At 36.7% G+C, this 20,069-nt stretch overlaps 1 protein-coding gene across 1 annotated transcript in view; it reads right to left on the reverse strand.

The window, feature by feature from the left end:
- LOC127658767 (disintegrin and metalloproteinase domain-containing protein 33-like) overlaps positions 1-17,416 on the reverse strand; it is a 198,495-nt gene extending 181,079 nt beyond the window's left edge. The window contains exon 1 of the mRNA XM_052148266.1: positions 17,231-17,416. Coding sequence (XP_052004226.1) covers positions 17,231-17,354 — 124 coding nt within the window. The 5' untranslated portion in view covers positions 17,355-17,416. The remainder of the gene's footprint in view (positions 1-17,230) is intronic.
- Positions 17,417-20,069: the final 2,653 nt, after the last annotated feature.

Raw genomic sequence — 20,069 nt, forward strand, 5'->3', positions numbered from 1 at the left:
CCTCAGTTTTATTCTTCATCATTTCTCATTTAATATTCAATATTTTCCAAAATATCACAAGGCCAGCACTGTCACTTCTGTCCTAAAGTGTATTATTTTATAGATACAATTGAAATTGCCACTTGAACTAACCATGTTTGAGCTTTTACTGAGAAATGCATTCAGCCAGTTGGGAAAATTTCCAATTGAAGTCAAATAAAAAATCCTGAAACCTTGAAAAATAAAGGTTGGACACAGACAGGTTACTTATATAGTCCAATATACAGTAGGTTTGGCAATACGGCTTGATGTTAAGTTAATCAATTAAAGAGACAGCCCAAAATGGGCAGTAGGTCAGACTATTATCTCCCTCAATCACTCATGATTAAGAGGAATAATCATTATCATAAATCATTTTCGAAGTCTCAGCTTTCATTGACTTGATTTAAGCCACTCGAGGGCTCCAAAATTAGATGCTGAAATTACAAACTTTCACAAGTTGATTATCAGTTTGGTAAAACTGGCTGTTCATTCTCTCTTATCGAGGAACAAGTAAGGAGAGGATATGGGAAGAGAGGTGTGAGGATTTATCCTCAACGACATTTCCTCTTGTTTTTACTAAAAGATACAAATAAGCTACCCCTCCCTGCTTGAATCTCGACATTTGGTCTTTCAGACAGGGCTGTCATGTACACAAATGTGAAAAAATAAGATCATTACTGTCCTCGCCACATCCATTTATGGAGTTTATAAAGTATGACATGCTGTAAATGGAAGCGATTGAATTGATCGAGACGGTAGAGTGTTGGCATGCTTCTCACAAGCCCATAATTTTTTTCAATTTTCTGTTCTATCTCCAATTTCTAATGGTCTCATCTCTTTTAATGCTAAAATATCTCCCATGCATTAAGTCAGCATGATCTAAATCCCTATGGCTTGTCAATCAAAATGCAATGTACTGGAAAGTCTATTCTGCTTGTACACCGTTCTTTTCCACAATAAACATCATAAAAAGCCAAGTTAGCCAAGTTCTGGGACTTAAAATAATCAGTCTGTCGCCTGCACAACATAAATCCACAGAATCCATCAACACAGACTGTGGCCCTCTGGAGAAAACCATTTTCCAAAGCTAATAGGTTTAGAGAAGGCATTAGCTGCAAGCCAGCCTAAGACATTGTTCCCAAAGAATGATCTAAGAAGGCCAGAGACGGCTCCAGGGCAGTTGCTCTTCAAACGGAGTGAAATTGACCTTCCACTGGTTGACAATTATCTGTCCGTCTAGTCATTTAACTGCCATGGGGGTCCCAAAGAACCTTACTTTTTCACTTCCTATCTTACTAGGCTTTTTAGGAACAGACCCCAGGAGAAATGTGGTGGTCTGAAGGAGAAAAGGATTATTATTCTTCCCTTTTTAGTTTCAATTCACATTATTCTTTCCTCTCTTTTGTTCTTTTTCTCCCATTAATTCAACCTAAAGAAAATCACCAGTGTATTCTTCATCCAGGGCTTTTTACCAATTAATTTACATTACTTTTCCATGACACATCCATGATTTTCTAGTAATTTGTGATCACTGGATAATTATTCAGATTTTATTTTAGAATACTTTTATTTTATTATTTCTAGACAATTAAATATTTTACTGTAGAGCTGGGCATCCCTTGAAATACTTAAGTCCACTATATTATAGTGGATTTAAGTTTTTCTAGGTATATATATATATATATATATATATATATATATATATATATGCACAAATACATGACGTGAGTCATGACAATCAGATGTTGTGTTGAGCTATAGAGACTTCACTACCCTTCAACATGAGTGTGGTAAAGGGCACTTTTAAAAAAATCGGTATCGGCCGATCTTAGTGGTAAAAAAAAAATCGGAGACCGTATCGGTCTCAAATTTCCTGACCGGTGCACCACTAGTGCTTAATATGCAGTTGTTGCCTCTAATTTCACATAGCTACAGATATTTTTTCATTTAAGGCCAGTTCGGCCTGTAAAAGAGCAAATGAACATATTTTTGATGAACTCTTTCATTCTTATTGTCTGTTGCTTAAACAAAGCAAAACATCTGCAATCCTATTGGAATTGGCCCATTCTCTTGTAAAAACAATCGCCAATCAGATTCGGCCATGAAAAATCATGATTTATTATCAACACAACGCAGTCCGCTACATATGTCTATTTATAAAATTGTCCATACAAATACTTAATTCTGATAGCTGATCATTTCACCTGTTCGGTGATTTCTTTCTTCTCAAATTACATAATTTCAAAGCAAATAAATATTTTATGTCCATGTATTTATTTATTTGGTTAGTAGCCGTTTAATAAGCGGCTCCGCTTCCTTTCGCATTGGGGTCCTGATCAACCTGTTGGGTTTATTGTGCGATAACAACCGGCTGACTGTAAGTTATCCCTTACTTAATGAACAGGTAGTTCCAGCCAGTTTTAAACACTGTTCTATATAAATGCGCCTACTCCGTAATGAGACATTGTGAGAGTTTCATTCCTCTGTTCAAACTACCTCCAGGCATGAATATATAGTGTAGCAAGTCCGACACATCATTAAACATGTCTTTAAATCAATTGTGAAGTGCTACAGGAAAAAGGGAAAAGATACCAATGTTCAACAGCCCCATATTACTGAGTCCGACCTGGAGAAAATTAGACCTGTAATTTACCCCTACACACTCATAGTGCTTGTAAGGAAAGGACGGTTTGACATTTAGCTACATTTGCACAGGGAGCGAGAGAATGAAACAGGACCCATCAAAGGTGTCTTTCATTGTCTGGCAAGATGAGAAAATACGATTTAAACTCGAATATGGTACACATCATCCAATATTGCTGTGCTGGTCAGCAGACACCCACTAGAGCAGTGTTTCCCAACCATTGTGTCGCGGCACACTTGTGTGTCAGGTGTGCCATAGAAAATTATCAAATTCCACAAAATAAATAAATAATTTCAGGGATCCAAACTCCTCACATGTTGGAGAAATTTGCCATTTTGAAACCCTAATCGGTCACTTTGTGATTGCGAATAGCAATGATTAATGTGCAAAAGTGTTTTATACGCGTTAAGGGTTATCACGTGACTCACATAAGCACTGCAGAATACATTGAAGTCTATGAAGTGACGCCACTTTAAACAAAAGTGTTTTTCCTACGCATGTTTTTGCACCAATAATGTCTTTGAGAGTACTAAGCAACAAGAAATATTTAAAAACTGGCAAAATTTGTGGAAACATTGAATGTCTCATAATTTCAAGTCCTTTTATTACTTTCTGCTATCAAAGCAACTGTAAGCTTATTTTCTCTCTTCCAAATACATGTTTTCAATGTTTATTGTGCACACCTCCTGCTTTTTTACATGGCAAACTTTTAAAATCGCCCGTCTGTTACGCTTTGTGCAACTCTTGTCATGTATGCGGTGCTTGACGCTGGTGTTGAACGGAGTGTTGATGCCTAGACAGACTCAACTCACGTGAAATGCGCTTTACAATGACGAAAGAACATAATAAACTCAAAATTATTATTATTTGTCTACTATTGTGGTCTTTTCAGATAAAAGCCATTTAAGTTTAAATAGGCTACTGTAGGAAAATTATTCTGTAAACCTACTTTGTGTTTATGATTCTCATACTGAAGTCAGTAGATTTGTAGCCATGAAAGTTTTAATAAAGGAGAAGATATGGAAGTTATTGAAATTCACTATTATTAGACTATTATTGTTGTCTTTTTGGATGAAAAATAATGCTCACACTGAAGGAAGACTATAGATCTGCTTTGTTCTTTTAATGCTTAAACACAATAAAGTCTCTAGGTAGATTTCGTTCATGAATGACTCAAAATGATTCACTTACTCACTCATGGCACATAAGATGCTAATTTGTCACCACCTAGTGACATTTCCAGAAGGGGTCACTGAACTAATCAGTTAATACAATTTAACAAATTTGTGAAACAGAAGCAAGCCTCACCAAAAGACTCTTTATTTTGCAGCTAATTCTGCACAATTGTAAACTTGAATCACTCAAATGCTTTTAGCTTATTCTTTAAAACAAATATCTTACGTTTTTCACTCCTCATGAGATTGCATCCCTTTAATTTGTTGTGGCATTCCAGGAACAAATCTACAAATTAGAAAATAAGCAAATTTGTTGTTTTTTCATAACCCATTTAGCGCTCTTGCCCACCTGTGACCTCAGCGTAGCCTACCTATGTGACATTTTTTTTTTGCATAGCAGAATTTCAAAAATTACAAGTAAATACGCTATTTACTTATAAATACGCAAAAAAAAGGTTGGGAAACAGAGGGTGCCGCTTGGTCACGCATCGCTTACTGAAGTGCTGAATGCCGACCATCTAGTGATTTCTTTAAAAATTTGTATTCAATCAATCATGTAGCCTTAATGGATGCAGATTTCTCAGAGCCAGATGTCAATTTCTGCATGTCTAAAAGCATTTTGATTGGTTTTACCTCATCATGTGAGTGCCACTATTACAACTGTCACGTCCATACCACAGTTTTTCCTCATTAATGTGAAAATGACAAAGAATATAAATTAAATTCTACATGTTCTTATGAGTGCCAACCCTTCAACATTATGTGGCTATTATTTTTTTGGATTGTGTATTTAAATTCACAGTTTTACAGAGTGTGTGGTCTCTAACAAAATGTAAATTTTTCATGCAGAAGAATTGAAACAACATGATTTGAATCTAGGACTTTCAAACTTTGCAATCCTGGAATTCTTCACCTTCATAAATTAAACGGCCCAGGCATCCTCATTGGTCAGAAAGGCCCTTCCGCAGCCTGACCTCCTGATTTTCCACAGAGTTAAAGCAGATTTCTCCTTGAAAGGTTTCCAAAAGACCATCATATTTGCAAGACTCGAATACTAAGACATTTCATCTTAATCCAGGAACATTTTACACAAAGTCACAATACTTTACTGATTTAGCCCTCTAAAATGTACAGAAAGCATTCAAATTCACGATTTATACAAGGTAAGTAATAAATTCACGATTTATTGCTAGGTAATTCTGAAATTGTTTTGAACTGTGGTAACTTGTTTAACTGATAAATTAATGATTATAGCCTGATATACCTCTTTAAAATGTGTGTAATGCTTCATCCATGTTGTATAACCAATTAATTAACTAGTATGTTTTCGTAACCAGGGATTTTCATGTTTTGTTAACTACACGTATAATATCCATAAAAAAATGTCATGTTTAGTATGTAAGTGTTTGCTGGTGTATGCAGCGAAAGGTGATGACAATGAATATCATGTCTCTTGTACCATTCTCAAGATATAAAAGTTCATGGTTAAATATGCACAATTTTTGAGTGGGATATTTGTAAGACTCTGGAACAAAGGACCATAAAATCAACTGTTGGAAAGGACAGCCCAGTCGACCACGTGACTCTGAAAAGTCACTTATGTTTGGTGCAAGACACCTTTGGGGATGCTGCCAATTTCAGTTAAAATATTTCCAAACAGGAAGAACACCCCTCCTCTATCTTGAGCCTCTTCTTGTCTTCTCTCTTCCTCTCTTCTTCCTGCACGTGCTTTGTCTGGTCGCTCCGCTGACTGCCAGGTCCATACCATGTGAGGCCCAAGGAAGCTCGGGACTCGATGTCCCGTGAAAGCTCGTCACTCTCTACGGTTCACACACCTATGAGAAGGCCTCGCTTCAAAGCTAACCTCATCATTCATACGGAAAATAACTTAGATCTAACAGAGGTCCAAAACATCGACGGAATGGACTTTCGACCAAGCGCCAATAACCAAAAACACAAAGAATGCAAGAAAACACCACAAAGACACGCAAGTACATCTCCAATATTGTGCTCAAAGTGCTGATGTATTAATTAAATAATTTGGGTAATCCAATAACAAATCGATGTAGACTCAAAGAAGGATAATTGGTTCTTAAGGTTTTGTCAACAGACTCCGTAAAGTTCATTTTCACTGTATTAATCATTTATTTCACATTCTGTCACTCTTTTCACCAACCTGTCTTATGTATATATGTGTTAGATTAGATTTATGTTTAGAATAGTAATAAAGTTTGTCTGTGTTCAAAGATGAATGACTGTGGTATATTTTGATAAATAATCTCATCCCTGTTTCTAAAAGATTTCGCTTCAAATCTGTACCTAAATATGTGTAATATTATTTTCAAAAAGCCATGAGAATAATATCACTCCAATAAGTGAATTAATCATAATTCACTTATTAAAGCTAATTCCTTACCGTAGAAATTGTGTGCAGATACAACTAGACGTTGTGTTACGAGAATAATGGAGAATAATCTAGTTATTTGTCATTTATCTAATTTATAATGGTTGTCGAACGCGACTAATTCCGTTATACATTTCATTACCTAATAATGTACAACAAGTACAGTTTAATTTAGCTCATAGCTCACATATTTCAAGACCCTAAATTCCCTTCTTACATATAATGGTGTGAGACTGAGGGTACTTTAAAGTTCCCTCCTAAATGTCGCATACCAAATGTCTTACACAAATAAATGTTATATGATCCCACTACTTTATCTCTGTGTCTAATTTATAATGGACAGAACTCTAGATCCAACGATCAGTAGATACATTTAACCATTTATATTTCCAGTCAAAATTTGCACAAGCACCACTGACAGCTTAACTAAATAATGCTGCCAAGTGACCATGGTATACATATGTATAAATATATACAGTATATATTCATAATGCTCCTATAAATGTTATTAACAATGATGTGGAGAATGTATTGTAAAAAAGGACTTAAATATTGATCCGTTTCTCACCCTAATCCAGGGGTAGGCAACCTTTTTACACAAATGCAATTTTTTTTCTTCTTCTGGTCAATGGCCCCAAAAACCATGCAAATGTATGCGATTTTCCGAAGTATGAGTCCACTTGTGAAAATATTTCTATTTAGCATTTTTCTAATTTTATCGTTTATTTTTCATTACAAATGATATTATCAGCATAACAGTTTGAGTGAAATATTTTTGTAAAACTCGATGATTATGATATAATCATGATCCTGCATGTTAATGTTCACAGAGAATCTTGTGAATGTGCTTTAATTAAAGAAAACCTGTCCAATGTACAAAATGAGTTAACACAGTTAATGTCACAAATTTGCTTATTCTTATATAATGTCATTGTAATCATCTAATCACTAGTACACAAGTAACAGCAAGAGAGGAGCAGGCTATTTAATTTAGGGCTGCAACTAACAATTAGATTGATAATTGATTAATCTAATGATTATTAGAAGGATTATTTGACTATTCACCGATTATTGCAAAGATTAATCATTAGCTCTTAACCAAATATTCAGCTTGTGCTCTGACTTAAAAGGTTGGATTAAATGTGCTTACTAACAATAATGAAGATAAAATCATCTTTTAAAAATATTTCTAAGTGACATTCACTGAATTGAAGGAAAAAAAACACTTTTATTAAGTTTAATTCAGTAAAGAAATTCACAGCAAAAAATGCTATTGTTATCAAGAGTTTTTGTCTTGTTTTCCATTTCAAATTGTCTAATAATCCTCAAAACAAGATAAATTTACAAAAGTTCTTAAATATAAGTGTATTTTGTATATATGTGTATTTTTTCACTTGGTTATACTTTTGCGAGTGCAGTAAAGACAAAATATACTTATATTCATGATCTATTCTCTAAAAGCAAGTCTAAATATCTTATATGCTGCTTTTCATGTGAATGCATCTTTTTAAAGTATTTTTAGATACTTAAAAATATTTGTATTTTTTTTATATTATATTCAAAATTCTCAGATAACAATTTCTTCTTCTGCAGTATAGCTCCAAAATAAAATGTATGTTGTTTTAAAGGAGTTTAAGATATTTATATTGGAAATCAAAATAAAATCAAAAACGGATTTTGTTGCAGTGTATAATAGGATTATGACTACCCTCTCTCACTTTTCTGTTCACTTCAATCCATCTTTAACTCACAAAAAAAACAAACTCTTTCTTATTAATGAATCTGTGTGAATTTTCTTCACAATACGAAATACACAGTGACATATATTATGATCGTGAGTCATCACGTTATAATCAAGCTGCTTTAAGCATACGCGCTTGAGGGACGAGCATCCACGTGTTCATCAGCCCCATCTTTCCCCCTTAGATCGGGACATAGATCGAAGTTTATAGTTATTCTTCTGTATTATTTGAACTTTAATAAAGCTATAACACATTAAATATAACTGCATTTAAGAGGGTAACGTTGGAGTGTTTCCTTTAAAGACAATCGACATGTTTTGCTTCAGAGGAGCGGCAGCTCAAGTTCCACTTATTCCACAATGAGAGTGTTTCTGTATTGACTTATTTTGTATGTGTGATTATAATTCCCTCATACTTTGCGATCTACATCGCTTGAAGCTGTTTTGAAAAGTTTCGAGTGCATCTAGACTGTGATCTGTGTAATTCTTCCTCTCCTCAGTCAGGGCTAAACTGCAGTGCTGCTCTCGTGTACCATCATTACAGTTTAATGTGATCTCATGCTATGATAAATGAGATTAAACTATACGAAAAAATAAAATAAAAATTTAAATTGTTTATTGTCGACGTTGACGATAACGTCGACTAATTGTTTCAGATCTAATTTTATTTATTTTAAGTTTTTCGCACCTGCATTCCAATCTACATCTTGATGTAGTCCTTCCTCATGATCACGCCCTTGTTTTCATCAGCTGAATGGGAGTGTGATGAGACTCGCGCTGTGTGTGCTTCCATTTGCGTATCACAAGCCGATCAACTATTTAGCCCTTTTTGATGAATCGCTCCTGCAAAATCCTAAAACTTTATTACGATAATGGTTTATGTTTTCTCTTTTAATCGTTTAATGTAATTTTGAGTGTGACCATGGTTTAAGGAGGGTATACCTGTATGCTGGGTTGGAAATCTCAAGGATTAATAGAGGTGTTTTCCTTATTACAACAGTGTTGTTCTGAAAGCAAAAAGAAACAAATGAAACACGGAATGTAGACTGTCATCAGCGCAGCCTGACCGTAGCAATGTGGTGATTAACCGAAAACATGCTGCATGATCATGAGGAAGGATTACATCAAGATGTAGATTGGAATGCAGGTGTGGAATTTAAATAAATAACATAGTCTACTCCTCTTTTGCCGTTGCTGGCATGACAATGATTACCCCTCCGCGTGCCAATGCCATAGGTTGCCAACCCCTGCCCTAACCTATCATATGGCTTCTGAAGATATGGATTTAACCACTGGAGTCATATGGATTACTTTTACATTGCCTTTAAGTACTTTTTGGAGCTAAACATTATGGTACCCATTCACTTGCATTGTGAGGACCTACAGAGCTGAAATATTCTTCTAGAGTTGTCAGAATTAACGTGCTAATGCATGCGATTAATTTAAAACATTTATACATTTTTCTTAATCATGATTAACACATTTATCGTTAATACAGCATAAACACTTGTGTGAAGTGCGGAAACTTTCTAATGTGTCCACCCGGAGTCATTACACTGATGCACACGCCACAGTGTCAGAGCCCTTCTACCAAGGAGAGCCTACAATCTTGGTATACACGGCGGTCCCATAGACATTCTATGGCAGAACTGTTTTAACACGCTAAACTTTCTCCTATGATAGAGCCGCAGAGTCTGTTATCTCATTAAAATAATCTCTGACAGCACTTCCCTGACAGTGATAAAATGATTGAGAAAGGAGCTCTTAGTGCTATTTGATGTAAAAAACAAGCCCAGATGAGGCTTGTGACAAAAAATCAAGCATTTTCTAGCTTATGTAAGCTGCATGTTGAGTTTAAAGAGAAGGTTGACACTGACGTATGCCTCCTTGACACGAATCATGAACGCAGCATCACGATTGCTTTAAAAAAGCAGATAGCCACAGTCTACCGACAGATTAATATTGTGGAGGATGAGGGTTTAAGATATTTAATTCACATTGCAATGAATATGCAACATATGTGGGGACGTGTTCTTTCGGTTAGTCAAACTCCCACTTAGACTTTGGGAAACCCTATAAGTTACTTGAATTTAGTGCATTTATAACTTTATATTGTGGAAGGCTTTGTTTGGAAAATGTTCATAAAGCATTATATTGCTACATATTTTTTGTTTTTCTTCCTAAAATGGAAATAAAAACATTTTGACAAGAAAAGAAGTATATATAGTGTCAAATATCAGCACTTTCAAAATCAGTGATTAATCACGATTAACTACAAATAATTATGTGATTTATCACGATTAAAGAAATTTATTGACTGATAGCACAACTTCATACACATCTGTGGTGTCATGAGGGTGAGTAAATTATTTTTGGGTGAACTATCCCTTTAAGTGCCGACGATGGGAAGGATTGGGTGGGAGGGTCTGCACACACACCCTCACTCACAACTCTCGCACACACAGCGAACACTAAACAATCTAGCAAACTGTCTAAACTGAATTATACATGCAGACACTCAAAGGTGAAGTTTTCAACCGCTGGTTTTTCATTCAGTTTCAAATTGTATTTTTGAATATGAAAAATGTACCCTCATAGCTGGGTACGGCCATGATTGTCTACATTGTTCATTGGCAAGGCTGTCGGTAGGAATAACGTTGTTTATCAGACAAGCGGGCAGGGTTATCAGCCAATGCTGATAACCTCAAAATGGCCAAATAATGGCCAGTTAATTGGCCTTGCTGATATTTCAGGCTCACACTATTCTCTTCCCCATCTACAGCAGAAGTCTAACTGTCTGAGGACTTGTGCAGGCACCACAGCCATCATCTATGATTCAACAATCTATTGACCATCACTGAGAGACTAGGACTTGTATAAAAAGGGGAAAAAAACATGTCACTATCAGATACAGGAAACATCTGCAATTTAGAAAGTCCAAAAACATTCTAAAATGTGCAGCAAGATGCAGTTTACAGACTAAGATTGTGTGTGTGTATGTGTGAGATAAGCTGGCACAAGATGGAACGTTGATTCTGTGTGGGGGATCTCTTTTCTGAATTGACTGGTGTGTGAGTGAGTGAGAGAGAGGGAGACAGAAAGAAAGAGAGATAGAACTGTTTGAATGGGACTGTTGCTATCACTGTTTCCAGGGTGCCGTTTAAACCAAATGCAATCACAAAGCGCCGTGGGGACCGGGCGTATTTAGTGACAGCTCTAAACAACACAGGCAAACTCCAACCTTAAATTAAACTAACAGCTCTGCCATTCTGCCTATCTCTGTCTCTGGCTTTTTGTCTCCCCTGATTTACTCTCAGATTACATTTATCTCTTTCTTTCTATCAATTACTCACACACTTATATATACACACACACATACAGTCCCTTTCTCTCATAATATAAAACCTAAGAATGTCAATTTATAATGCATTCCGACTCATGCAGCCTTCAATGTTTTTATTCGAACCAACAGCCATGAGCATTTCTTGTGTAGGAGTACGCTAAAGTCCCCTGTATTTCAAACTGTTTTGAGAAACACAAACACAACCTTGATAATACACAACATACTGAACATTTGAAAAGTATGTGATATTTAAAAGAAGTGAAAAAAAAAAACAGAGTGTTTATAATGGCATCTACTGGGCCTGCTCCATGAGAAAAGATGGCATTATAATATGATTCCAAGCCACACAAGTCCCTTTCAAAGGAAAAACAACTATTATCTATTGTGTGAGCCAATTTATGAAAAGTCATTATCTTGATCGAACAACTGTACTCCAGGCACTAATGGAACATTCCAGAAAAAAAGAGACTTTTTAGACATACTGATGAAACCCAAAGTCATCCATCTTTCTTCTCATCGAATAAACATAAGGCGTATAAATGAATAATGGCACTATAACTAACCCATGCAGCTGTGCAGAGCACGAAGCACTGTGGGTAGACCACTGCAAAAAGCTTGCCTTATTTATATCTCCTGTGCTATTGTGTGCATATTTAAAATAAGTCTACAATGCACTAACCTGAGTATTTCCTTCATGGAAACACAAGTCTAGTTTTAAATTAATATGCCAGCAGACTTTTTCCTAAATCTGAGATATGATTTCTGCGTTGTTTATAATCAATACGTCAATACTGTAAATATTTTACAGGGATAATTCACTGAAAAAATATGATTCTGTCATTATCTATTGAACCTTGTGTAATTTCAAGCCTGTATGACTTTCTTCTGTGGAACACCAAAGGAGATTTTTAGCAGAATGTCTGAGCTGCTCCCATACAATGACAGTGGATGAGGATGATGCGCTCTCAAGAAAACATGATCACACGGGAAGTCGGCATGTTGCTTCAGAATTTTCCAATACCTTGACATCGGCTCCATTCTGTTGAGTTCCTAACAAACACCATCTCCCATCAGACATTTTTGCATCAGTTCATGCATGTTTACCTTCTCCTGTGGTGGTCCCATTCATATGTCCCATTTTCCCTCTAAAATTATATATTTTTCCTCCACTGATGGTTAGGTTTAAGTTTGGGGTAGAGTTAATAAACAAAATTTCATCCAATATTTGGTGCCATTCTCAGTCTTTGCATTCAAAAACACTTCCTGTCTACATTAGTTAATGATTTGGGCATTATGAATGACAAATAAACAACCATTTTTACCACATTTATTAATCTTGGTTTATGTACAATTTGAATAAATACCATTGTTCATAGTTTGTTCACATAAATTCAGATTGCACTATAATGCATTAATATGTTAACAAATACAACTATTCATGTATTTGTTTTTAGAATATGAGGAAATTTACATTTACCAAGATTAATAAATGCTGTAAAAGTATTGTTTATTGTTCATGTTAACTTTTGCATTAACTGATGTTAACAAACACAACCTTATTGTAAAGTGTTACCAATAGCTTTGTGTAATGGTGCGTTCACATACCACGCAAATAAAATTTTCGCCTTGCTTTGCTCGCGTGAGTTTGACCATCGGAAGTGTTCACATACAACGCGAAGACAGCGCGAGACAGGAGGCGGGGCTTCTACGACAACTTCTCTTTCCGCTATCAACCATGGCAGATTTCACAACGACTGCAGCTCTGTATCTGTTGTGGAAGTCCCAGATACGTCGCAAAACAAAACGCTGTCATGTTTGGGTGCATGATATTATTCGGAGGAGAATACAGCTCGGTGAAATTCACCACCTTCTCCAGGAACTGCATCTGGATGACTGCCGCTTCCAGCGCTACCTGAGGCTGACCAGTGCCCAGTTTGATGACCTGTTAGCTAGGGTCGGTGCTAGGATTTCACGGATGGACCCCAACTTCAGGCATTCCATCTCAGCTGCGGAGCGCCTGGCAATATGTCTCCGGTAAGTGGTAAAAGTCTGAATTCATGCTGCACCTTTTAAAATGTTTGTTTTTTTAATGAAGTTCAGGTCGATCAGATCTGCTGCCTCTGAACACTGTCATCTGGTGCATTTTCGCAGAACTCTGCGGTCCTGTCATCCTCGGCCCCCTGCACCATGTTACTGGTTGTTTGTCTTGGGGTAACAAATGGGTCGAGGAAAGATAGGACCGCAGACTACTTCCACTTTTTTACTGTCCCTGCCGCTGACCCACTTCTCTTCTCCATCTCCTTTCTTTCCTTTAAGTATGTGTCTCACAGGCCCTTCCACTTCCTCCTGCATATCTCCTCTGACAAGAAACACACGTTAAACATGAAATGCTGTTCACTTTTTGAACCGCGGGAAAGCCCGCGGTTTTGCTAACTTGGGCTAATGCTAGTGCTAACTTGGTTCATAGTATAGTACAACCAATAGCTGGACACTTACCACGTAGTCCAACTTCCTCGTTCAATTTCCTCCAAGTGATCTCTTTTTTCGTCCGGTCTCTGTACATGTATGACTTTGTGACATACAAAATCGTGTGCCCACACACCGCTACGATAACCTTTTCCTCCATTATCCAGATTTCTTCTACTACTACGTCAGTACGTCAGTGACATCCAATCTGAATGCTGATAGGCTTTCGCGACAATGCGTCAAACGAATTTCTCGCTCCAGTTGAAAAATTTCAACTCACGTGAATGAAGAGATTTCGCGTTTTCGCTCCGCTCCATTTGCTCATTCGCGTATGTAATCGTGCCGCACGAAACGCTGGATTTGAGTTGTATGTGAACGCACAGTTAGGAACAGACTGAAATTGAAGTTGCTAATTACTAAAAAAAACATTTTGACGCTGTGACATTCGATGAATGGGAATGGGCAGCATGGACATTCTGCAATAACTTGTTTTGTGTTTCGCAGAGGAAAGAGAACACGTCTAATTATGCAATCTTTCATTATAGTCCCAATAAGGAAAATTGATAATGCAGACAAGGACAAATTATGAGAAACAGAAATGATTAGTTCACCTCTGAGAGTTGTAAGGTGAACTAATCATTTCTGTTTCCTGTACAGCGCTTATGCGTAATAAAAAAGCTTTTCACGTAATAAACGAACGGAGGTTGCGCAATGCACATGCGCAGCCAACACAAAATGAATGAATCACTCTCTAAAACTGCTCGTTCTTCTGAGTCACAAAAAGATTAGTTCAAAATTAACGAAACGTTCATGAACGACCCATGACTAGATGAAATTTGTCTAGAAGGTAACCCAGTGGTTACCAAAAGTATCTCAGCGAATGAGACTCTCATGAGATTTTGGCTACCATTAACTTTTAGGTCACTTTCAAACAGTCAGTGTTTGGGATTTACAACTGTATTTACTTACAGGTGTGAGTCTCGAAAAGTCCTCTTCTTACAATAGCTTACAGTAAAGCCCATATTCTAACAACTGTAACCATAGTGACAGGAACTAAAGTTAATATAAAAGATGGCGGGGTCCATTCCACCAGTAAGTTTATCACAATTGGCGACACGTTATTAAATAAACAAGTCTAATCAAGGCTCGAGTTCATGCGGCAAATGCTAATTAACCTACAGTGGCTTTGAATGATTAAGATTTGTTTTATTTATTAATTAATTAAACTACACATGAAAAAACACGAGACACGTGTAAAGTGCAACATATTTGACACAACTGACAACTGTGTCAGTTTGTTTATTGAATGCAGTTGTCAGTCTCGTAAATAACTGACCTGCGGGTGAATGTAATGGTGTGTTCAGACCAGAGGCGTCGAGAGCGTCAAATCGACCGGAAGTCATTCATTTTCTATGGCAGCCAGCGTCTCTCGGCAGCGAGAAGCAGCGCGTCCGTGGCCGGCGCGTCTTGGGCGTCAGAGGAAAGTTCAAGTGCGGGCAACATTATGGTAATGAGCTTTGACGTGGTTCAGTGGCAACCTATTGGAGTATAGAAGTGCTCCACTCTTGCGAAGTCTAAGGAACAAACTGTGGTTCCCACCAAACAATAGTTCCGAAGACAAAATGGAGGAGAAACTAATTATTGCTGTGACGGATTTTCCCGCAATATAGCCTACTATCTGTTCCTGTTTGCTTACAGGAATATAAGTATTTTATTTTGGTAACAAACAACAATAATTTTAATTATTTCTGCCAGTGATCAATTTCTTACTTTCACATTTGAAAGATTTCATGAGGATATTAGCTACTTGTGATATGTCGGCAAAAAGATACCGGTCGACGTGTCTGGTTGTATTGCGGCACCCTTAAATCTAGTTAACAAAAACAAGCATTCTGAACGAACGTTGCCGCCTATTTCAACTACGTCAGAACGTCCACGAACCTTCGATAGAATTGTTGGCAGGGCAGCCAGAGCGAATTTTGATGCTCTCGCTTCCTCTTGTCTGAACTCACGGTAACCATATTAAGCACTCAATCGCAGGACCTCCCCCCATCCCCCCTGGAATCTACGCCCGCTCTATTGCTCTTGCCTGTCCTAGATAATATTGCAAGCAGCTTGTTACAAATGCATTAAATGTCTGTCATGCAGCATAGAGCGCAGGTCCCAGAGTCCCAAGTCAAATCTCAGAGAAATGTTCGAACTTTTCAAAACATGCAGAACACGCGGAGAGCTCGTGTCGCGGCTGTTGGAACAGGGGGTGAACGTGATATCCAGAGACCAGAGCCTGTTTGATTTTCTTTAAAACACACAGCGTTTAAATGACACAGAAACTGAGCCTGTGATAAAATATTATATGGAAAAGAAAGTGAACAGTCATCCTTTTTTCGGTTTCACTATTTCCTGAGGATCTGGGATGTTGGTGTACAACTTATTGAAACTCTTAAATAAAATAATAAAGCAACTCGAATCGCACGGGGTTGTTTATGATTTTGAAAATAACGTACTTTCGACGTCAAGTAAAGCGCAATGGGGTTTGATGGAAACCAGGTGCTGATGCGAGTGCGACCTCACTGCTGCTCAAACCTTCATGCCTTTAGTTTGTCATTAGGCCTATTGTTATACATAAATGATAGATTGACTAGGCTAATTTATAATTACCCACCATATAAGAACTGAAACGTTAGTTTAAAGCAATTAAATGTACATATATTATTATTATTAGTAGTAGTAGTAGTAGTAGTAGTATAGTAGTATTAAAACACAACAACAGTTTTGGTGGGACAAAATTGCGTAATGAATTTCACAGCTTACTTAGGAATTTTTTTTTACTTAGAAAAATTAGGAATTTCTCGTGATTTCCATTGTTTGCTGAAGTCGCACAAAATTCGCCCCAAAACAAAAATGCTTTTAAAATTATTATTATAACCAGAGGCTTCCTAAAACTTAAAAACTTAAATACATCAATGTTTGGGGTTTACTGGATTGTTGTTTGATGGAGATCTCTGTCTCATTCAGTCTGTACTGTGCTTTTGGTTAGACTGAACAAATAACATTTCCTTATAAGAATTATTATTATTGTTTTTATTTTTTTCTATTTTCGCTCTCAGATTCAATTTAGGTCAATCCATGGCTGAAATCACATCTAACTGTCTTAAGTGTGTACTTTCACCATCATAACGGTCAACTGAGAAGACTTCTTGCCTTGCTGCATATCGGCTGGCCATCCTTATATGGAAGAAAATCAGTGTTGAATTTTGGCTCAAAATATTTATTTTAAATAGTAGCCCGAGTAACAAAGAATGGATGTATTAAACCGATTTCCTGATGAAATATGTGATTTTCCACTGATTGAACTTCTTCGCGGATGATGCGCGCAACTGGTTGATCAAAGGCAACAACTTTCCAAGTGGTTACAGTTAGTCAAGCTGTTTCTTACCTTCCTCCCAAAGATTTCCGCCTACAATTTCCAGTATGCCGCTCAAGAGAAGAATACATAGCATAACAAGCACATATCGTGTCGAAGAAATGTGTCCATTTTTCTGTCTATGTTTGGTATACATCCCTGTGCTGTGCGATCGGTGCTGTTCTCCGTCTCGCCTCTCGCCCGGTTTCCCTCCGCGCGCCCCGCTGCCGGTGTGAGACAAAACAAGAAATGGATCTCATTGAGTCAGCTAAGCTCTGCCCTCTCGATTTGCGTGAGCCACAGGATCCATCATATTCGTTAAACTGTCCTCCTGCTGAGAGCATTGAAATTACCTCCACAGATAGACGAAAGCATCTGGGCATCTGGAAGCACATTGGCATCTTTTCTCTGCACTTTCTGATCATTGTTCCAATATTCAGATATATTTAACTAATTTACTTACCCTCATGTCATCCCAGATATGTATGACTTTCTTTCTTTTTCTAAACACAAACAAAGATTTTCAGAAGAATATCTCAGCTCTGTAGGTCCATAAGTGTATGTCTCTGCACAGGTAAGTGAATGGTGACCAGAATTTTGAAGCTCCAAAAAACATATAAAGGGAGCATAAAATTAATCCATAGGACTCCACTTTCACTTTTACATTCTTCTTTTGTTTTTGCCGATTTGTATTCTTTGTGCATATCGCCACCTACTGGGCAGGGAGGAGAATTTAGAGTAAGAGTAAAATAAAACTACATAAATATGTATTAGTTTTTCACCCACAATTATCATATCACTTCTGAAGATATACTGTAGATTTAAACACTGGAGTTGTATGGATTATTTTATGCTGCCTTTATATGCTTTTTGGACCTTGAAAGTTCTGGTCACCATTCACTTGCATTGTGAGGACCAACAGAGTGGAGATATTCTCTTATAAATCTTTGTTTGTGTTCTGCAGAAGAAAGAAAGTCATACACATCTGGGAAGCATGATGGTGAGTAAACGATGAGAGAACTTTCATTTTTGGGTGAACTATCCCTTTAAAAACAGTTTGAGATAATCGCATACAATGTCTAAAGGTTAATTTTGAGGTAATTTGATCTAATACCAATACATTTTTACAACTTTGCAAATTTACGTAGCTAATGACATTACGTAGCCCTGAAATTATCACATTTAATTTTGAGAAAAAGTTCTTATATGCCATAATATTTTTCAAGGTGATGAAAAACAAAAATGACTGTCCAACAAGTAAAAGGATATAATTTTGGGTGAAAAGCCCCCCCCAAAAAAAACAACAACAAAAAAACATATTTTTTCTTAAGTGGGGTGAATACATTTGAAATGAAGGATGTTCAAAGTTGGCTCTCATTGACTGATCCAATCACTTATGGAAATTTATTTATTTATAGAATACTTGAGATATTTGGAAAACATATTGAATGTGACTGAAAAAAGCAGGGAACGCACACCCTTTTCTGAAGTGGTTATTTTTAATAAGCTTCTTAATTTTATAAAATGCATCTTGCTGTCTCAAAAGTGATTGCATTAGTTGACAAATTTTCCAATATAACTATTTTATCTAAACTGTATCCAGCCTGTTCTATATTAATATAAACCCCACTGGCCACCTTTTTTTTATTTTATTCATTTGAATCAAAACAACCATCTGTTATTATTTAATATTAAATAAAAAGTGACATTTGATACACTTTACCCTTACCAGCAGTCTTGTGCTGAAGAAAACTCTCAATGCTGTAATATGTACTGTTGACTTCACACTGCCTCATGCTCTACCACATATGCTTTAGAAGTGGAAAAACAAGCTGTTGAACTGAATCAAGCAGTAATAGAAAAATGGAAAATTCTGCAATTTAGGTGCATTTTAAATGCTTGCATTAGTAAACTACATGTGAGATATGCAAGGAAATGTATACGGGTATAATTTTATGAGTGTGTGTTTGTTTTGTTTACACAGTCTGATGAATATGCAGCTGAAATCTCAGCAGAACATTTATTACTTTTCAGATCTTACGTAAAAGAAACAATTTCCCATATCTTACAATCTATAAAGAACTCACCATAAACCAAAACAATGGACTTGTATCAGTGAGTGACCTCAGGAGGATTATCCCCATCTCTTCAGGTCATACCACTGTACACAAGAAGTCATAGCCCTATGAGAATGTTAAAAATATTGTATTTGTTGACAGATGATAAATTATTTATTCTTGAGACTGAGTTGTGTCATTCATAAACTCAATTTTGGATGGCTTCTTTAATGGAAGAGCTTGTAGAGTTCTGGGGAATAGATCTGAGATTAGAACAGTAAATCTTCCCCACAGGTAATTTGGCTATTGGGCTGTCAGATGTGAGCAAGGATATAATCTTCTTCCCCCGAAATGCAGGTAGGTTTACGCAATGATCGGAGAGGGAGAGAGAGAGAGAGAGAGAGAGAGAGAGAGAGAGAGAGAGAGAGATAGAGAGAGAGAGAGAGGTTTAATCTTGATACAATGAGGAAGTGCTGTTGACCCATAAACCACATTTCCACATTATGTAAATGAGTAAAAATAATCAACATTTCTTATTAAAAGACCTTGCGCAAAACAACTAAATGAGCTTTTACAATGTTTCATGATTGCTATGTATATGTAAACTATTACGTAAAAGGTGTAAAATTATTTGGGTATTGTTCTGATTACACTCTATGAATGGTGAAGCACCATCAAACGCAAATGTGAACTGACAAGCTTTAAATAATGCATAATAATATATATATATATATAACGCCATCTAGGGGCGTTGTCTCTTCAGTACATTTCTGCACTCCAGCCCTGTAGGCGGCAGTAACATCACTGTTTGATAG

Source organism: Xyrauchen texanus, chromosome 2 (genome assembly GCF_025860055.1).
Source record: "Xyrauchen texanus isolate HMW12.3.18 chromosome 2, RBS_HiC_50CHRs, whole genome shotgun sequence".
Taxonomy (NCBI): Eukaryota; Metazoa; Chordata; class Actinopteri; order Cypriniformes; family Catostomidae; genus Xyrauchen; species Xyrauchen texanus.